Source organism: Semicossyphus pulcher, unplaced genomic scaffold, assembly GCF_022749685.1.
Source record: "Semicossyphus pulcher isolate SPU_LCO1_2020_fin unplaced genomic scaffold, fSemPul1.0.p SCAF_6, whole genome shotgun sequence".
NCBI classification, from domain to species: domain Eukaryota; kingdom Metazoa; phylum Chordata; class Actinopteri; order Labriformes; family Labridae; genus Semicossyphus; species Semicossyphus pulcher.
Window position 1 is genome coordinate 11188838 of NW_027211737.1, and position 20675 is coordinate 11209512.

The 20675-nt window shown below is 40.8% G+C and overlaps 3 protein-coding genes across 3 annotated transcripts; 1 reads left to right on the plus strand and 2 right to left on the minus strand.

The window, feature by feature from the left end:
- Positions 1-2119: 2119 nt before the first annotated feature.
- On the plus strand, positions 2120-10033 carry agpat9l (1-acylglycerol-3-phosphate O-acyltransferase 9, like). Its single transcript, XM_069682878.1, has 14 exons — positions 2120-2162; positions 2502-2704; positions 2843-2909; positions 4383-4531; positions 4637-4779; positions 6105-6179; positions 6277-6366; positions 6458-6551; positions 6655-6770; positions 7128-7183; positions 7352-7437; positions 7529-7657; positions 8320-8399; positions 9541-10033. The coding sequence occupies exons 2-14, from the start codon at positions 2561-2563 to the stop codon at positions 9647-9649; spliced, it is 1338 nt and encodes a 445-aa protein (XP_069538979.1). The 5' UTR covers positions 2120-2162; positions 2502-2560; the 3' UTR covers positions 9650-10033.
- A 2525-nt stretch (positions 10034-12558) lies between these two features.
- On the minus strand, positions 12559-14140 carry myl7 (myosin, light chain 7, regulatory). Its single transcript, XM_069682591.1, has 6 exons — positions 14044-14140; positions 13421-13496; positions 13085-13189; positions 12919-12997; positions 12754-12802; positions 12559-12663 (listed from the first exon to the last, which is right to left on the minus strand). The coding sequence occupies exons 1-6, from the start codon at positions 14077-14079 to the stop codon at positions 12559-12561; spliced, it is 450 nt and encodes a 149-aa protein (XP_069538692.1). The 5' UTR covers positions 14080-14140.
- A 2184-nt stretch (positions 14141-16324) lies between these two features.
- On the minus strand, positions 16325-19979 carry gck (glucokinase (hexokinase 4)). The gene is made up of 10 exons (XM_069682838.1): positions 19884-19979; positions 19451-19613; positions 19212-19366; positions 18972-19091; positions 18708-18803; positions 18496-18595; positions 18235-18418; positions 17406-17561; positions 16610-16843; positions 16325-16472 (listed from the first exon to the last, which is right to left on the minus strand). The coding sequence occupies exons 1-10, from the start codon at positions 19962-19964 to the stop codon at positions 16325-16327; spliced, it is 1437 nt and encodes a 478-aa protein (XP_069538939.1). The 5' UTR covers positions 19965-19979.
- Between the last annotated feature and the right edge of the window lie 696 nt (positions 19980-20675).

Sequence of the window (20675 nt, forward strand, 5' to 3'; positions counted from 1 at the left end):
TGCACAGGGGAGAAGGCCTAGAGATAAAGTCCATATACTATTTGGCACAGAAGACAGGGTTGCAGCAGGACATTTTTTTTATCACTTACAAATAACATTTGACGTTTCTGTGAATTATTGTATCCTGTAGCGCAAGAAAAAGGGCTTGTCCTCACTTCTGTTCAGTTGTCTAATACTGAACCCTGCAGCATTTGAGACTAAATGGCTGCTGAGACATGACACATTCCCTCCTGCGTGGCCTCGCTCCACTGCAGACAATGCAGAGCTCTTCTGTGCAAGACTACAAAGGAAGTCTGCATACAGACGTGCTGTATGTGTCACAGACCTACCACAGATTTGCAGTGATTTTCAAGAGTTGGCAAAGGCCCAAATATGAGTCAAGGAAGATTGAATTATATTGAAGCATTTCGGGGTCGTGCAGCTTTGACCTCATAAAGTAGGACAGCTGGATAACGAGGCAAACAGGAAGTGTTGTTAGATTTTCTTAATCTTTAAGAAATCTGCTTTTGAGTACAAAGAAAGTAATTTTGTAAGATTTAGGACCCTGCTAAAAATAATAAACCACTGATAGCACACAGTTCCACACATGTATGAGTAATGGGCCATACAAGGGTGTTCCCCTAACAGGACCCATAAAAGCAGCATGCAACATGAGCACTGAGCTCTTTGTGTTGAGGCTTTAGGATAAAAAAGAGCTATTTTAGGTCAAACAAGCTCTGACTTACCAGAACTAACACACCCAGACATTAAAGGACAAACAGTGTGTTGTTGACTGGTGTTTTACTGCACTTTGAATGTCAAACAGTTGCAGCTTACCTGATTCAAGAACAACTTTATTGCTCACTAAATCAAAGTGATCAAATGTAGATTTTAAGCATTCATCATATGGCATACTTTCCTGTCTGTTTCTGTGGCAGGCGGCCAGTTCTCTTTCAAAAATGTATCTTTGCCAAATATGCAGAAAGCTCTGTGGATTAGGTTCAATCCCAGAATGAATCACCCCCTTTATCATTAGCAGAGACATTACCCAAACTGACCCCCTGACGTCCCCTGTTACACTAATGTGCAACAGACTGTGAAATGTCTGAACCTGAGCTTTTGTTATTCATATGGGGAGAGAGAGGCTTATACACAGACAGAATTCCTCAGGAGGCTTCCCCGTGTTGTGCTGGTAAACATGTCTGACAGGTTCGGGGCATTTAATGTCAGTGGTTTCATTGGTTCCCAAAATGCATCAGTGTCAGGTCATCATTTTAGCAGCTTGGATAGCAATTAATGCTCTTAGGTGACACCATGTAAACTGAAAAATTATAACATGACTTACTTAAAAAATGAATCAATGAAATGATGACGCTCTGAGAAACCCACAACATGAAGGAGACCAAAGATTGTTTTTCGCATTTTCAGTTCAGAAATAGTTTTGTTTCTTTCACGTACTTTCTGGTGTGTTCAAAGAGCACTATATACAATCTCCAGAATAACCAAGTGGACCTTGTATTTTAGATATTTCGAAAATTATACAGAATATTTTGCTACTGTCATGTCCACGTCAATAATGAACAAACAATCAATACTCTTTTTCTTTTATCATTATACAGTAAGCTTTGTTTAAAGTAATAATGTCTCTGAGATTAAGAGATCTTTTTTGCATGAGACACAGAACAAAACACAGCCACACACAAACAGAATAAAAAACATCTGTAGATATATGTATGTTGTTTTTATGTGATGCACTGTTTGTGAAATGTGTTAATTTGTATTGCTTTCAATCTTTAGATCTGTCTGCCCAGGTACCACAGATATAAATGAGCTTTATAGCTGACTCTGGGCCAACACTTGTCTTGTGCATGGCCACTGTCAAGTAAATTTAAAACTAAACTAATATAAAATGTTCAATTATCATTTGTTAAATATTACACTATAGATATATGGTGCTAGAGTGAAGTCAGTATTTACTGATTAGGTGAACAATCTCTTGTCTGAAAAGATATGCTTCATTGTCCTTTGACATGTTGTCTGCGCTTCCCTCTCTGTCCACAGGGGCCGTTGTTGGGCGCTGATCTCTGAACTTTGTTCTAGTAGTAAATGGGCGTGTTTTCTCTCTGAGCTCGCTCCTCTGATTTACTCTTCAGGAAGAAAGGACATGGACTCAAGTGTGACAGGTAAGAAAAGTCGGTGTAACTCGAATATATCGCTAAATGTTATTGTAGAAACAGAAAGAATGCATCCGTTTTTAAACGGAATGGTGTCTAAGGTTAGAAGAACTCGGTCACAGTGTGGCTATTCGTGGATTTGTTTATATTGGCACGAGTACATGTGATAGTGTTCGTCAGTGTGTCTGTGCGGGCTGTCACTGTGTGTCTCTGTGACCTGCTGTGGCCTCTCATTAACTGTGTCAACGTTTACATGACGTGCTTCACTTGTCGTTGTGGTTGACCTTCATGTTCTGATTGTCTTTTGTTGGCAAGATGTATCTCAACACATTCTCCCCTCACACGCAGGACTACTTCATATCTGAGCCACAGGGCTTCTCTTGTAAACCTCAGGGAAAAAGGTGGAGATGGAGGACTTCTGGGCAGCGGCCCTTTGGGTCCTGAAGATCTGGCTGTACCTCATTGTCAGCCTCATCATGATCCCAGCCATGTTTGGCTTCTCTTTGGGCATTTCTGAGACCTACATGACCATCCTGGTCAAAACCTTAGAGGTACTGTTGATTGTATTGTTATGTTCTTTGCAGATGTACAGCACATGTTTTCTTTAAGATGTGAAAATATACTGATTGTCATCTACTGGTCCACAAGAGACATTGTCATGAATGTCTCCTATCTCTCCTCTTGTACAGTGGGCCACTCTGAACATACAGAAGACAAAAACCGATGAACAAACACTCAAAGCAACAGCATCAAACGGTGAGTGGAAAACTGTGTCTGGAAGTATATTCTGGATAAATAGACACACAGACAGACAGATATGTTTTCAGTTCTAAAGACATACTTGTTGTTCAGGTATTCTTCCAAAGAGAAGTTGTATTCACATCCTTTGTTGTGAAAGATGGGAGTTTGGTGAAAGATATATATCCTGCCTTGCAAGACTGCATTTCATAAGAAACTCTATGACAAGTCTGAGCAAGCATGTTGCAACGATATAACCCAGAATTGAGAGAGGAATTAATTTATCTGTGCGGGATCAGGATGCGTTGTCTCTGCATACAGATACACATTGAGCTCTGTGACCTTTAGTGGCAGCTTAAAGAGGTTTTATTTTGGACTGCTGCAGTACTGTCTCTGTGTGGCACCATGACTCAATTCACTTAAGAACTTTTATGATAGGAAACAAGGTGAAGTTACTCTGGGAGCTCTGCCTATCTCACAAGATGGAATTACTCAACTCTTTATCAGTCACTGAGCTGCACAGTGTGCCATCACGCTGCTGTAACACATACAAATCTTAGTTAAGTCAGCAAGACGAGGCCTCTGCAAAGTCCAAAGTGTGTCTCTGTTAGATCTTTGATATATCTTTCTTAATTTAAAAAAGGGACGGTGTGCATTTATCAAGAATCAAACTATGTAAGTTCACTCCAGTTTCAGAAGACTAGTTTTCATATATGGCCCTTTTGCCATCCTAGAATAATAAAGAATAATGCATCATGTGCAGCATTAAACACACTTAATTGTAGTGAACAACAACATGAGTTAAATAGATACAGGAACAGTAAATCTTTAAAAGTGGACGATAGATCCTTAAAGTGAGAGTGCTGCATACACATTGCTGAAAATTCTTTATAGATTATTGAATTCAGGCTTTTAGACTTTGCTCACTGGGTTATCAGATAATGAGGAGTAACTGTTCTGAGACCTGTTAGGTTGATAGTGTTACATCCCAGCCAGGAAAGGCGTCATTGCTAAAGAGCGCTCTCTGAACGGCTCAGCCCTCCTATTGTTCCTATTATGACCTATTTCAGGTCAGAAGGTGAAAGGCCGGGTTGGAGCTGGGGGTTTGACACATTTTGCTAGCAGCTGATATGAAACACGATTCAAGATCTCCTCTGGGATCTTACTGTATCAGAGCCAGTGTTTCATGTTACAATTAGCTTGTTCAGCTGAATGACACATGTTGCAGAGTGATTGTTGATTTCTATCTTCTCTGAAGCGCACTGATTTATTGTTTTGATTTATTTCTCTGGAAAGTAAAGAATGTAACGTCCTTCCAAGAATCACATTCCTGAACTTATTTTGATTTGATTTCCTCTGTTGACTCAAACTGATTCGTCCTTCAATGTTATCATCACAATCTTAAAGATACGGTATCTTCTAAATTGGTGTGAAGATAATGATTCATATCACAGGGTAGTGTGTGTGTGTGTGTGTGTGTGTGTTTATCAGGTCTCATTCAAAGGGAAGATGGCTCTATGGAGAAAGAGTTAGAGGAACTGAGACGCAGCCGACCTAAACCACCTGTGGGAGGAGATTTTACACTCAGCGACTGTTTTTATTTCAGCCGGCGAGGAATTGAGAGCATCGTAGAGGACGAGGTACATCTTTACTATATTTGTATATTTAATTCCGGGTTCTCTATTTCAGGCTTCAATTGGTCAGATTCTGCATGTCTGATTTTTAATACCATTTTTTTGATGCAGGTGACCCAGAGGTTCACTTCAGAGGAGCTGGTGTCCTGGAACTTACTGACTCGCACCAACGACTTCCAGTTCATCAGTCTGAAGCTGACGCTGGTGTACGGCCTCGGCATCTTTATGAGATACTGCATCCTTGCTCCTCTCAGGTACACATAATACTTTACAGAGTCTGCTTACTGCATAGTTTAACTGTTGTACCAATACTCATGGATGTTAAAGTCCAGCTCCAGTCAAGTTTTAAAACATATAAAATGCTCTGCTTGAAATAATAAATTGTGTCTGATATGTTTTTACTACAAAATACGTTTAATTACCTTGTAAAAAGCCTCCCAAGGCATCTCCTCCTCTTCCCTCATTACAAATTCACAAATCTGCATCGTCCCGCCCACTATGTGCTATGCTTCTCCTTTGGTGAAATTACAGCCGAAAACAAAACACGTCTCTGCCATCGTTTAGTGGCAACTTGTTGAAACTTAGCAAGCTTTAAATGTAGTAATTAGTGGTAGTAACGTTAACGTTAGTGGTCAGTCATGAGTTTGCACATCACCGAAGTGGTTGCCATAGGTACGTTATGATATGCATAGCATCACCCCGTCCATTAACAGGATTGGCTCCTTAGGTTTGTGACGTCTCAAACCTGCCAATCAAAAAACGTGTTGTTCAGCCTTCAGGTACACTGTAGTTTAAAAGCAGACAGGCCCAGCCATGGAGATGACTGCTTATGTTATCCCTGATATGTCTTGTAGCACATGAAGAACACTACATGGAGATGTTTACAAGGTTAAACACTTGATTTTCACCAGAGGGGGTTTTTTAAGGATATAATCTTGAATAAGTCACTATCTATCGCCAAATGAGGTAACACAATGGTGATTGAGCCTATGGCCCACTGATGAAAGCCTTTACATTTGCAGTATATAGTATTATTATCGACTGGGTGTTCTGGGTGTCTGATGTGAAAAAATCACAAGTGGTGCCCTGTTTGTGAAGTTGTTCTGCCAGAGAGGGTATGCGGAGCTAAGCGGCTGCTTTTCCGGTCTCTGCAAGTGTTGCGAGTAAACAGTAATCTACTATGGCTGAACAAACAAAGAAAAGATCGATGACTACAGATACAACTTCAAAAATAAGTGAAAATCCAAAGAAAAAGAAACAAATCCGACGCTCAGATGAAGGAAAACAGGAAAAAGCAAAGCAAACTTTAGCCAGGAAAATCAAGAGTCACAAGCGGAGCCAACCGTGGACGTCACACATGCAGCACTGTCTGGATATCTGGGAAGTGTGCTCCCCCAATTACCGTTTATTGACATAGGTGCTGCCAAAGAGAACTAAACTGAGATCTTCGAGATTAAAACTTTAAGCTAAAAATAAAAATCAAACTTTCTTCACAGACCTCTGATTTATGAACCTTTAGTCGCACGTTTTTTTGTGTCTGTTGTAAAACTGAGGAATCTATGTTCTCCTCTTTCTCCAGGATAACTCTGGCCTGCATCGGCCTCACCTGGTTGGTCATTGGAACATCTGCAGTGGGATTATTACCAAACTGGAAGTGAGTAAAAAACAATAACCATCCAAATAATAGTCATGTTCCATATCCTACTTTTTACCCTGCTCATTCTTGCTTGTATGTTCCTGTGTGTTTTCAGGATTAAGTTCTGGCTCAGTGAGTTGGTCCATGTGATGTGCTACAGGATCTGTGCTCGGGGACTCTCTGCCACAATCCGATACCACAACAGGTTCGGGAGCCTTTTCACTATGTAGAAAATCTTAACAAAGATCAGGAATATGTCCTGATTCTGACTTTATGTCTTTGCCTCTCTTATTCAGGGAAAATAAACCTAAAAAAGGAGGAATCTGTGTCGCCAATCACACCTCCCCTATCGACATTGTGATTCTCTGCAACGATGGCTGCTATGCTATGGTAAAGAGAGCCACTTCTTTTATTTTAACATTTCCACATTGACAGGTAATATCTAATGCTAATTCATGATATGCTGCCATCATTGTAAAAATGTTCTCATCAGGTGGGTCAGGTACACGGAGGACTGATGGGGGTCCTCCAGAGAGCCATGGTGAGGTCCTGTCCTCACGTCTGGTTTGAGAGAGCAGAGATGAAAGATCGCCACCTAGTGACAAAAAGGTCAGTTAACATCAGCTCATCTAACCAGGCTTGTCATTGCATGTCTTAAACGCTTGCATTTTCTTTCCGCGTCTGCCCTGAACCTAATAGAGGCTGGCATTTTTTTCCTGGCAGTGAAATCTTCTAAAATTTCCATACCTCCTGCTATCCAAACAAGATCAGATATGTTTTGGAAAGCTGCTACTGAACAGTGATTCATTCAGTTTCCAGTGTCTCACCATATCACAGCTTCACCCGGACACTCGTTCCAGATGTTTGATGCGTTGTCCCAAATGTGAAAAACTCTTCAAAGCTTCTATGTGTAGATATTTATACAGTGAGCAAATGGTTTCCATTACATCTTTGTGTTGCTTCCAGGTTGAAGGATCATGTGAATGACAAGACAAAGCTTCCCATATTGATATTTCCAGAGGGTAAGTGTGACCATGAAGAGAGATAGAGTTACTTTTTATGTGAGTCTTTGTATCTTCAAAGATAAGCTTGTTTGGCCTCTGAGTGGTGACAAATGAGCAGCTTCTTTATGTGGGTTTGGACTGAGCTCAAACAGGTTCCTGTAATGTCCTCATGTCTGGTTTCCATAGGAACCTGCGTCAACAACACATCTGTCATGATGTTTAAAAAGGGAAGTTTTGAAATTGGAGCAACAATATACCCAGTAGCCATGAAGGTACGTCAACCCTGACTGTCAATAAAGCCTCATCCCTTATACACATATATCATGCCCAATTCCTCACTGCACTTCTGTGTGTTTCTCTCAGTACGACCCAAAGTTTGGAGATGCTTTCTGGAACAGCTCCAAGTACAGTATGGTCAGTTACCTGCTGAGGATGATGACCAGCTGGGCCCTCGTCTGTAACGTGTGGTATCTGCCAGCCATGCACCAACAGGTGGGTATGACATGTGCTGAAGCATGCATGCATGAAGACACGTGTACAGCCCAGAGGTGCCATCCTCACCCTTCTGCATATGTAAACATACACACATTAAAGTAGACTGAGGTTTTTTTCAAATATGGCAGGAGGTCTACACTCCCTCCCGCCCACTATGCTCTGCCAATGAAAGGCGCCTGGTACTCCCACCACATCAGGGCCCTAAGTTGCTGACTAGACTAACTCTCCTCAGTAGTCCCCAGGTGGTGGGATGAGTTACCTCCATTCGGTCCACAGAGTCCCTTTCACCTTTAAGAAGAAGCTAAAGACACCGCTCTTTCATGAACACCTCTGACCTTAATGATATTGATGCTGTTGATGATGACGACACTGAGGATGTGGTTTATGGTGATTAGGATTCTCATGATGATGATGATGATGATGATGACGAACTATAATGACCTTGTTGATGTTGGTGATGATGATCATTATAAAAAAAAAAGGCCATGTGGACTGCCTGTCTGCACCAGTGTCCGGTCGCACTTGAAGCTGTTTGTTTGCTCTTACTGACTTGGTTCCCTCCTGTCTCGATTGTTGCTTGTGTTGTATTAACTCTCAGATGTGCGTCTCTTTGGACAAAAGCGTCTGCTAAATGAAATTGTAACATTGTAACACTGTAGGAGGGGGAAGATGCTGTCCAGTTTGCCAACAGAGTGAAGTCGGCCATCGCTCACCAGGGAGGGCTGGTGGATCTACAGTGGTAAGACTTTTTCCATATTCTCTCTTTCTACTGGAGTATTTTTTTTTGGAAACTTTTACATTAAAGATCTCCTCTCATAATTCAGTGTAGGCCTAATCTAAGTTCTTAAACCTTAAAGCTACAGTAGGTGACAGTATTTCATATGAATTTCATAAGTTTTGATCGTTGCATTTCACTAACAATATTAAATTGAAATGATGTTGATTGCTAATCTGTGACTGTGAACGCCCGCCCATTTGTATTTAGTTAGTATTAAAATTGGTCCGGTCTGAATCAAACAACCAATCAGGGTTAGCTTTCCACGTAACTAGCCAATTACAGCTACTCTGTACAAACTAGCGTCATCCTGCTTCCACGTGACTTGTGTCAGAAGTGTGCACGCAGAGGTTGTGTCAGTCAGGAGCTATGACAACTTGCGGAACATTTGCAGACAACGGCATATACTGCTAAAGGAGCAAAAAGAAGGGAGGCCTTGGAGAAGAAATAAGCTACAAAGAGAGCTCTAAATAAAAAGGGGATCAGATGAGTTGGAGTGTAGGGGGCTGAAGAGCGATGCAGAGGTTGCCCTGTTCCTTCTTGACATGTAACTGTAGCTCTTATGGTAACAGCTAACATTAAGCTCCAACACCTAGTGGTAAAAAAGTGGTCCACGCCAAGAATCATAACTATAATGATAACTTTAGTATTTGAACATTTTGTTAGCAATAACAGCATCTCTCCCCCCTCTCTCTCTCCTCGCCACGGTGTTGCAGAGAGACTCACAACACAACGGCTGCGCGGCACACACTAGTTGCAAAATGCGCATGCATGTGCGGTGTAGCGGAGAGATACAGAGAGGCAGAATGTTTTTACATTGGAATGTACATGTTGCTTACTGCCACTTTAATGCGTTGCACAAACATTTGCACTTTTTAACTGGTGGGTAAAAAAAAAAAATTGAGTAAGTTAAATTCGCCTTAGGGGTTTTTGTAAATGTTTCTAAAGGAATAAGAGCATTTTTACTTTAAAGATGAACAATACAATCCTTATAATTGAATGTCAAACATTAAAAGCACTGTGATATTTATTGACATTGAACACATACAGTTTAATGCTTAGCACGACTCTCATATGTCTCGTCTCTACCTGGCTGCCCCTGCAGGGATGGAGGCCTAAAGCGAGCGAAGGTGAAGGAGTCGTTTAAAGAGCAGCAGCAGAAGCAGTACAGCAGCATGGTGGTGGGAGACGACAGCAGCGGCCACAGTGACTGAGATCTCCAACCAGTCGGTGAACAAATCCCAGCTGTGTGTTTGGAGAATATAGACCGGAAACAAGTCGAACATGGTCTCATTAGCTGGACCTGACACAGAATCCTGCCAAGTGGACTTGAACACACTGTGAAGCCTCAGGTACAGCTAAGAGGAGAGTCTGAGTGATTCTTAGAAATCACAAGTGCAATATTGAACTTTATGAGAACAGACTGCAGAAAGGGAAAGCTCCCTGTTTTTCTGCTGCTGAAGAAACTGTAGGTGCTGTTGTGATTGAATTTTGATGCTCTGAATGAAATGTGTGATTGCAGACAAGCTGGAATTATGAGATGTCTCTACTCTCACTGTGAGTCATTGTTTTTTTAAATAAATTTTAGTTTACACCTATGCACTTGTGAATAATACTGGGAGGTAGTTGAACTCTTTAAAACCTAACATGAGCCATTATTTCATCAAACAAAGCAAAAAGCATTAAAATAAGTACGATTTAAAGCATTTAAATATTGCTTTGAAATCTTGCAGTGTTTCACTGCAACATTATTAACACTGATAAGCACCTATAAAACACAGGTCTGGCCAAAAGAGAACCAGTTTGAAAAATCCTCCTTTTTTAATTTAACCCTAATTGTTTAACTTTAAGTAATTCGAACATCAAACCTCATGCACAAGGCTTTTGGTGACCTCTGATCACTCATGGAACTGCAAAGGTAAAGCAAGGACACGAGAGACACAAGGGTTTGGCACTTAAATAATACATGTTGATGATGATGAGCGTGAGAAGCTCAGTTCATTAAGTGTCCACACGAGACGTGACGGCCTTAAAGGAGAACACACAGCTTGGACTTTTTGGATTTCTCTCCACTGGATTGTTTTCCTGAAGTTTGATCCTCGAAGCTGTCGTGTGTCTGTGCGGTCTCCTCTTTGGCAGCTGAAAGCAGATGAAAGAAGGATTAAAATCACTGTAACGATGTTAATGATGACAGGAACCTATCATCAGCGTTCTCACCTTCATCCTCCTCCTCCTTATCACTCAGAGCTGTGTGTTCCTGCACGCCCTGTGTGGAAACAAACATCACTCACAGTCACAGATTCACACTTTGTCTCACAGCTTTTTAACAAGCCTCTACCTAACGTCAGTACTTACCGGCAACACATTGATTTTGTTCCTCTTTTTTTGGTTCTGATATCTGCAAAACAAATCAACAATGAAAAACAAGTTTACATGTGAGTGGCAGGCATGGACAACAGCTGGTGTGTCACAGCTTTCTTTTAAATGTCACTTCCTGTCCCTTCTTTTTAGTGAATCAGCCAGAAGAAGCAGCGTCTACAGTGAAATATTTATTAGCCTGATAATTGCCTCACAGTCGTGCTATGCACAGTTCAAATGACGGGCAGTGTTCAAATTAAGCTGCTTTTATCTCCAGGCAATAAAAGCCAATAAAAGAGGCTCTGTGGCAGAGCGTGTAGCAGCTCTGGCTCTATCAGAATCAGAAATACTTTATTAATCCCTGGGGGGACATTTTGGCGTTACTACCTAACAGTCTGTTGTCACATTATTATTTTTTTGTATTTATAGTAGGATTTATTTTATCTAGCTAATTAGTAATGTAAGTTTTCATCACTTATGAGTTGCTATTATTTAAGTAGCCACTAAAAAACAGTCTGTGATAACATCAGCCTGCACTGGCCGCAGCCTGTTATTGATGGTAACAACTGCAGGAGAACTAACCTAACTGATGTGACAACAAAATGAACAAAAAAGCAGATTTTTCATTTGTTTACTTTTTGAATTGTTTGTGATTTTAAATGTAAATTAACAGGTAAAAGTTAGAAGTCTGGATTTTAACCAAATTGCTTCATTTCATTTTAAAAGCTTGTATTTTCAGTGAAAGAAACATCCCCATAAAGTGCTTTAAATGCAAAAAAAAAAAATCTTCAGCTCCATCAAAGTGAAAATGATACCGATCAATTCATTCATATAAATCATTTAGAATCTTCTTTATCTGAAAGCTGCACCTGTTACGTTTATATCTACCCACATCAGCAGGTAGGAGTCACAGTCCCTGTTGGCGGGTTCAGTCTTCTTCTTCTGTCCATAATTTCCTACATCCACCCTGCCTGCAGCTCCGGCAGCTGTAGGCATCTGTGCCGGCGGATAAAACAACAGAGATCAGAAATCAAAAAACAAAACTCACAACCATGCGGATGCATCTCTGCTGTAGTGAATGAGCTGGAAGTGTAGCTTGCCTTGCAGCGTTCACACACTCCTGGTCCCTGTTGTTGCGGACGGGCTGCTGGCTGTGTGAGCAGGAAAATGTGGCTGTGGAGTTTATGGAGCTGTTTGTTGTTGTATCCATGGCAACAGTGGGCCTTAAGAATGGAACGGCAGTGAGGCCTCTGAGAACCTGATGGATCCACTGACATCTACTTTACTTAAACTCTCCACTATCCAGAGATGCAAAAATTACATTACATCAAGAATGACTACTTTAACAGCAATTTTAAAGCTAAAGGAAAAACAAGGGAATCACCTAAATCAATCGCCTGTAATTATCTCTTGCCTTTGTGTTGTATTGCATTACTTTTAATGTAATTTTTTAAATACATGGCTAAAATTCTGACTCAGGATACATATTTCTTAAAGGGTTGACACTTTATTTTTTTAAATAATTAAGTACAAGACATTTTGCGGGTGAAATGTTCATGTTTTTATTTCGGGATTGGAGCCATGGTAAGGAAATTTAGTCTTTGTCCATCTACAGCTTTACAAAATGAGTATTTCTAAACAGCATTTGACAAGCCCAATCTTTTTTTTCTTTATAGCATACAAACAAAAAGTACATTTCTAAAATCAGTGTAGAAGCATTTATCAGCATGTTTCGATGACCTGACTGCACATATCCCAGTCCATGTTAGGATTCTTCCTTCTCGTCTCCGTGTGTGATGATGTAGCAGAGTGACTTGTAGTCGATGTTGCCGGTGGGGTCGATGGGAGCGAGAGCGAAGGCCTGATCTACCTACAGAGGTTCATGAAGGGACAGTGACTGGTGATTATTATCTTTAAGAATAGACGAGAGTCTGTGACACTAGAAATAGAAATCACAAACCTCCTCTGCTGTGAATTTATCAGCCTGGTTCATCAGCAGTCGTTTAAACCTGGACAAAAAAGATAAAAAAATGAGTAAAAGAAGAGGATAAAAAAGATGCTGTAAAGTTAATGCTCATGAGGAAAATATGAAGAAAATGAAAGCTAATAATGAAATGTATCTTACTCATCCTTGTTAACAAAGCCCGTCCCATTGGGGTCAAACAGTTTGAAGGCAGCGAGTATGGTGTCCTCAGGGTCGGTACCTGAAATAAAAGAAAAAACATAGTTGAGCATCTTCCAGAATTTCATGAAAGGAACATCATTAATACGATTTCAACACCCGTTCTCACCGTTGAGTTTCTCCCCAAATAGTGTCAGGAACACGGTGAAGTTGATGGGACCCTTCCCTTCGTTCAACATCTCGTCCAGCTCCTCATCATTGACATTAAGCTTCCCTGAACACACACATACACACACACACACACAGTGAATCAATTGACAGATACACTACCAGTCAAAAGTTTGGACGCATTTTGTCATACAAGCGAAAGGGAAAGTGTGTCCAAACTTTTGACTGGTGTATATATGAACTGATAAGGAAAAGCCTGTAATATTATGAAGGCTGTTTTACTTATAGGAATAACTGAACAGATTAAAACAATAAGGAGTTAAATGTAAAGTAATACCCAGCTGTCCATAGGTTTGCATTAGGTCCTGTTTTTTGATAACACCATCTCTGTCCTGGTCGATGCAGCCAAAAGCCTGATCAGTTTAAAGCACACAAAATAATAAAGATAAAGAATTAGATTAAGAAATAAAATAGATGTATTTTTCATGTTTAAAAAGTTTTTCTTTTGAATGAAGACTTTCCCCGTGTACTGGAAAGCTGAGAAATTCACCGTGCACAGTTCACAATTGTCATGTCTTCCTAGCTCTTTATTTTCAATTTCAGGTGTCAAAAATAACAAATTAGTAAATAGCAAATGTTATATTTGTTCTTTACATCAGCACTTATAGAAAACATTTTTATTTATAATCTGTTATTGTTCAAACTAAAAGGAAGGATTTTTAACATTCATCATATGTAGGACCTGTTGTCGTACATGCAGTTGCCGAGTGTAATTCTTGGAAGTGAAATAATTACACTCAGCTTTTTTCTGAATGTTGATAAATTAGCTACTAACTGTTTTTATTCCATTTTCACTGTTTAATGGAAACTTTAATATTTAAATCTCCTTGCATGAATTAAAAAGTAAAAATGTCTTTAACAAAGGAAACGGTTTCACTCCAAACAAACGCAGCAGTGTACCTCTTTGAACTCTTGTATCTGGGACTGCTCAAACATGGAGAAGACATTGGAGCAGGACTTCTGTCCTCCCCTCTGTCTCTTATTGGAGGCCTTCTTACTCGCCTGAGATGACAAACAAACACAAACTCACTTAGTTTACCCAAAGATGAATATTTCTGCTGCAGCCTCATGTGTGTACACCAAATACAACTCAGTTAGAAGTGTACAAAACAACTTCTTTCACAATAGACAAAGTATGTTTTTAAATACAAAATAATCTAAATAATTTCATTTCCTGTTATTTTGAATCATCACTGACTGAACTAATTAATAAACTGAAAACAATGAAAGACTTACCATGTCTGCCTGATGGTGTGATGGACTCCCAGCAGCGCTGTGATGCAGGGTTGGGTTTTATGTACGGCCCTTCTTATCTTCTGCCCTCCTATAATAGCCTGTGGTGGGCAGCTCAGTCCCTTACATGGCCACGGCTGCTCTCTGAGGGTCTCTTAAGGGAGCTGATAAGAGGTGAAGCAGCCAGGATTCCTCTGGGCTGGAAAATAAGAGATATGGAGAGCAGAGAGGGAGACAGGGGAGAGTGACCTCTGACGTTCAGCAGTCACTCGTCAGAGGTCAAATCCAGCTGTAAAGGCTACTTTAATACAAGTCTATGGACTTTGTTCATTAGTCTGCTTTATGATGAGTTTCTATGTTCATTTTATACCAGTTTCATTTCAAACACTGCATTATAATTTTGGACTTTTTTCACTAGTACATTTTAAAAAGTTACTTTTTTTTTTAAACGTACCTTTATTTTGTTTTGACAGATCATCAATCAGTCAATCAATCAATCAAATTTTATTTGTATAGCGCCAAATCATAACCAGAGTTATTTAAAGACACTTTACAAAAAGAGCAGGTCTAGACCGACTCTTTGTTATGTTATTTAAAGAGAGGCCCAACATGAATCACCATGAGTAGCACTTAGCAATATTCGGTACATTGGCGAGGAAAAACTTCCTTTATACAGGCAGAAACCTCGAGTAGAACCAGACTCATGTTGAACAGCCATCTGCCTCGACTGGATGGGCCGAAAATGGGATAGAAGGATAAAATCTCTTCCTGTGGGTATGACAGCCTTATATACATTCTAAGAGAAGAGCCCACACGTCCAAAAAGTCCAATAAAGATGATTTTATTAATACATGACTGAGTGAAAGTTGGAGATGTTACTTTGAAGGATCCACTGACATTTTTCATACACTTGGCTCTGATGTCGTGGTCCAAAATCACAGCATATGAACAGAGTTATAGATTCCCAGCAGCAGCCCAGGTAGTGGTTTTACCCCAATAAATTACAGGTATGTACATGGATTCTTTTTTATGAATAGATTCATTATTACGTATATGCATGTTTGCTAGTTTTACTTGTAACATTAGGAATGCTACACATAAAGCTTAACATTCTTTTCGTAGTAAAGGTGCCTTGGATGACTTGCATGTCATTACATTAGTATGAACCCTGTGTGTTCTGTTATAACATGTCAAAGTGACTTATAAGAGAGACAATTATTCATTTTTAAATAATATTACAACATTTGCCAATCCATTTCCACTGTGGCATTAAATACGAGTCATATTTAAATTTGGCCATGGGAAAAGAAATCATAAAATGAAGTACAATCTTATTTTAATTAAACATCTCTATATACAGATAGTATATTCACATCCAAAGTACATTTCATAATGCACATATGAAAAACTACAACCTACTCGCTAATACACATAAGGTTGTAAACACTAAGTTTAAATATACAATAATAATAAGACAAATAGAGATTTCATTGCTAGCAAGAGGAATTACAACACAACAAAGCAATGAAGAAGAAGAAGTCCTAGTTTACAGCAGCATTTACAAAATAAACCCTTTTATCGTGCATCTCACCAGTCGCACTGGTATCATAACTCATCAATAATACATCGTCCATACTCAAACACTATCAGCAGGCAGATACACAAGGAGCATGTATTCTAAAAGGAGCTTTCATTCTTTGAGTGCAACAGGAAACCGATTCTTAAACATTTAAACGGCTACATTTTGGTCTTAAACTACCAGATACAGTGTATGATACAAGTACTCTGCTCCTTTCCTTTCTGTACATCTTCCAGCGACGAGTAATGAGTTTGCAGACAAACATCCCACCACGGCCCGAATAAAGGCCAGAGCTGCCGACTGTGGGTGTCTTCAGTGTTCTCAGGTCAGAGTTCAGGCTTGCTTCACCAGGTTAGTGCACAGCTCCCTTTAATGTGTCAGCATGCACGCTGCCATCTTACAGGCCACTGCTGAGATAAGAGCGGCTCCACGGCCGCTCCCCTCCTCCGACTGGATGAAGGTGATCTCACAGAGAGGCGTGAGGTCCCTGACGATTTTGTGGAACCTGTCACGGAAACTGAGAGACAGAAACAACACATTTAGTAACAGCTCATTTGTTCCCTCTTGTTTTTTAGTTTTTGCCTCATGGTTTAGTTATGCAAAAGTTGTGCAAAATTCTTAAACATATTCTGAAAACAGCAGGGTATCCCTCACCATGGGTGCAGCTTGTAGACAGATCCATCTACCCCCACTGTGATATTCAGGGCCTCCTGACTGCGTCGCTCCCGCATCAGGTTGATGACAGCAGCGAGCCCAGCGCCGCACATGTGAGCAGAGCGAGTGGAAACACTCTCACAGACCAGACGCACGATGTCACAGTCCAGCTCTGACGGCAGCACACCCAGCGAGGACAGGATGTTGTAGATTTGTTTTCTGTCCGCAGTGTCACTGAAATAAAATGGCAAAAGGCAAAATGAAAAAGAGCAAAAGGTCTGTATATGCACAAGTGAATTATGTGGAATGTTTAAAATGTTGATGTTAATTTATTTCATATTTGTCTCTTATTTCTATATATTGCATTGATCTTGTTTTATAAATTGTTCTCCTAAGTTCATAAATGCTGACATACATGCTCTGATTATATGCCTGTATATTAAAGAAATGTGTTTATTCAAGTTTTATATTTCACTGTAGTTCAATATATTAAAATATTAAATCAACTTCAAAAAAGGCTGCAGTAGGTAACAACCGCAAGTGAAGCGAACCAAAATGCTTCCCAGTATTCCCCATCAGTACTGTTACTGTTATATAAGCGCGTGTCGTCAGCGTACGCTTATATAACATGCCAGGCTAAAAGTTGTCATTTGCTTTCCTTCTGGGCTGATGCAAATACATTGACTGGATGAATAGTGTCATATATCTAATCTTTTATGAAACAGACTTTCATAAAAATGTAGTTCTTGTAAGCTTGTGGGTGACTGCAGACAAGTAAGGATTCACTTATGCACACCTCTCCACTTGTGAGACGCAGCGCGTCTCAAAGCTGCCTCGTGTCTTCAGCAGCTCTGAGGCTTCACCGTTAAACAGCAGGTCTTCATTCACCAGCTTCATCAGAACGAGCCTGACCAGCTCACCCATATACTTCCCACTAATCAGCTTCTCGTATCTACAGGAGGCAGGAATAAAAGAAGAGAGGTTACATTAAAACAGAGAATTATTGATAAGGAAGTTAAGGAGGAACTGTTGAATTAATGGCAAAGACAGGAAGGATATGTACGTGACAAAACACATGAGCAAACAACTTTCATCCTCTACATGGGTTGGGAAAAAGGGGAGCGGCTGAGACAGCAACGTCAATGCTAAAGAGGCTGAATGAGGCTGGCCTCAGCAGTTGTCTGTGTGAAGGGGCTGCCAGTGCAAAAGGTAAACAGTCATTAGGCCCACAGGCAGTGTGGCGAGCAGCAGAGAGGGATCATTAATCTGACACCCCCACCCGCTGACTTGACCGCTGACGTATGAGGGCTCTGATCATTTACAAACATCCTCAGGAAAAACACCTGGTAGCTTAGCAACCACACAGGGATCTCAGGTGAGAGTCAGATGAGTATTGCCACAGAAGGGTGATTAATTGAGAAAAACAGTAAGAGAATGAGGGAGGGAGTGTGTGGCACGTTTTAAATTACAGTGTGAACCCCCCCCAGCACGTTTAGCGACACATTACTCTCAGCTCTAATGTGTGACGACTAACACTTGAGTGTGTGTGCGTACAGTAGATTGAATTGACACGTTGAGTTGGGTCAAAATAATTTGATCGGATCTGAAAGCACTCTTTAACTCACAGCTGCTGCCCGGGGTTAACCGAGGTCTCGTCCACCACTCTGTCGTACTCCAGCCTGAACTCCTCCAGCTCCCCGTTGTTTCCGAACGCCCCCCACTCTGTGTTCACACACATCCGGCCCTCCTCGCCTTCCACCAGCTCCACAGTCCTCATCTCCTCCATGTAGCACGCGTTACAACCAGTGCCTGGTCAACAAAACATATGAACCTCAGATATGCCTAAGGATGCATGTCTCTGAAAATGAGTGGTTGGAACTACTTACCGACAATCATCCCAACTTCACAGCTGCGATCCTCGTAATAGCAGGAAATCATGGTGGCTACTGTGTCATTCACCATGGCAACCACATCCATCTCAAAGTCCTAAAGAAGGAGACCAAACATCACGATGCATTTAGAGACACCCAGCTGCTTACAAAATCAGGCTTGTGTTGATTAGTAAGAAAGAATACAATCCTAATTTGCAGTAACTCACCCCTCGTCTCTTGATGGCATCCCTGAGTAAACCCACAACATTGTTCCCCTCTGCACCAGACGCTTTGAAGCCTTTGGTCCAGTTAAGCAGGATACCCTGTGGAGAAAAGAGACAACGTTAAATGTACAAACTTTTCAATATAGACAGAATTTTATAATTTCATTTAATCAAAGAGTCTTTTTCTTGCGAGGAAAGTTGGTGGAGAATATTATAACCCATCTTTGTAGTGTTAAAGTATGTCAAGTGCACAGTAGAACATCCTACCTTGTCGATGTCCTCATGGCGTACAGGAAAGGAGAAGGTGAAACCAAGAGGGAGCTTCTTGTGCTTAATATGATGTTTGTCCAAAAAGTCTGACATACACTCTGCTATGTAGTCAAACAGCTACGGAGAGACAGAAAGTGTGGGCATGAGATGTGGGAAATCTGCATAGTGGTCAAAGTCAACACTACATTAGTGTGAATATAAGAATAGATGCTTATTGCAGCAATAGTAGTCACTTACCATTTCAGCAGTTCCTGTCATGGCATCTTCAGGAATGGAGTACATCTGGTTCTTGGTCTCCACCTTCCAGCTCCTCTCCTCATCTGCCCCCACCTTCACCAGCATCACCCGGAAGTTGGTCCCACCAAGGTCCAGAGCCAGAAAGTCTCCCACCTCTGTCAAAACACACACTTCACCTCAATACAGACACTGGCTTTGGCTTCTTTGACTTATCTTGTGTTTGGAAAATAAGCACTTACCTGATCCTTCAGGGGTGGAGCAGACGTAAGTTGGAAGCATTTTGACACTGGCCTCTTCATGCGTCTCGATACGCAGTCCTCTGTCCATCTCACGCTGCATCCGCTTCATGACTTCTTTGAGCTCTTCCTTATTCAGCCTGAACTCTGACAGGATCTGCTCGACCTGCAGCGAGAGGGGAGGGAAGAGCAGGTCAGGAGCTGCACATACACTGAAACCATGCTTGTAGGAGAATCAGAGCACAGACAAACAAGACAGACTAAAATCACTACTTTTCATCAACTACAACCGTACAACTTGGAGCAGTCTGTGTGTGAAAACATGGTTCAATCACACAACTGTCACATGGGATAAAAACAGAACATCCATAGCAAAGTAAAGATACAAACTACTTTAACCTCTTCAAAGTCTCATCAGACAAAAAGATGAACTTACCATGAGGATTTTATCAACCACAGAGCTGTAACTACACGGCATCTTCACCATCTGGTCGAGATGAGAGCTGACACACGGCATCTTCACAGGTTGAACTAAATGAGCCTCAGAGTGTGTGTTTCTAGGAGTATGGTGAGTGTGTGTCCACCCTGTGTGTGTGCAGAGTCACTGAAGTGTGAGTACCTCTGAATGAGAAGCTCAGCTGTTTTTATGCCCAGGTGAAGTGGGCCGGCCACACCAGATGCAAATGCCCACCCCTTTCCCTGTGTCACCCCATCTGGCCATCAAGGTTCAATCGCACGCACGCACACACAAACACAGACACACACACACACACACACACACACACACTCACATACACAAGAGTACAACCTTTTCCCAAAAACAAAATCACGTAAAAAATCAACGTGACCTAGTTTCGGGGAAATAAGAATCACGCTTTAAGGAGAGTTCTGTTTCATTGCAGTGAGACGAAATTAAACATATCATTGATTGGCACGGCATTTAGATGGATTAAATACATTTAATATTCATTCATATATTTCACTCAACTTTCTTATGTTTTATGTACTCTTTTGTTGTAAATACAGATTCTCCAATGAAACTTACAAACATTATATAACTTGTATATATATAATTGCTGCTGTCATTACCACAAAACCTATCGAAAAAGAAGTTTTCAGTCTAACAAGGTTTTCCTGGGTTTAAAAACCCCAACAAAATTCTTGTCTCATAAAAATCACAGTGTGTTGAATTTAGACGCCATTACAATACACATTAACAATGTTTATA

Excerpts from the sequence above, each read along its gene's own strand:
- gck (XM_069682838.1), bottom strand. The coding sequence starts at position 19,964 with ATGCCGTGTGTCAGCTCTCATCTCGACCAGATGGTGAAGATGCCGTGT. Across the intron at positions 19,092-19,211 it reads TGACAGGAACTGCTGAAATG|CTGTTTGACTACATAGCAGA; the intron begins GTAAGTGACTAC and ends GTCTCTCCGTAG. Across the intron at positions 16,473-16,609 it reads GTCTACAAGCTGCACCCATG|TTTCCGTGACAGGTTCCACA; the intron begins GTGAGGGATACC and ends TCTGTCTCTCAG.
- agpat9l (XM_069682878.1), top strand. The coding sequence starts at position 2,561 with ATGGAGGACTTCTGGGCAGCGGCCCTTTGGGTCCTGAAGATCTGGCTG. Across the intron at positions 2,910-4,382 it reads CAAAGCAACAGCATCAAACG|GTCTCATTCAAAGGGAAGAT; the intron begins GTGAGTGGAAAA and ends TGTGTTTATCAG. Across the intron at positions 6,552-6,654 it reads ACGATGGCTGCTATGCTATG|GTGGGTCAGGTACACGGAGG; the intron begins GTAAAGAGAGCC and ends TGTTCTCATCAG.
- myl7 (XM_069682591.1), bottom strand. The coding sequence starts at position 14,079 with ATGTTTGAGCAGTCCCAGATACAAGAGTTCAAAGAG. Across the intron at positions 12,998-13,084 it reads ATTTGGGGAGAAACTCAACG|GTACCGACCCTGAGGACACC; the intron begins GTGAGAACGGGT and ends CTTTTATTTCAG. Across the intron at positions 12,803-12,918 it reads GGCTTTGTTAACAAGGATGA|GTTTAAACGACTGCTGATGA; the intron begins GTAAGATACATT and ends TTTTTTGTCCAG.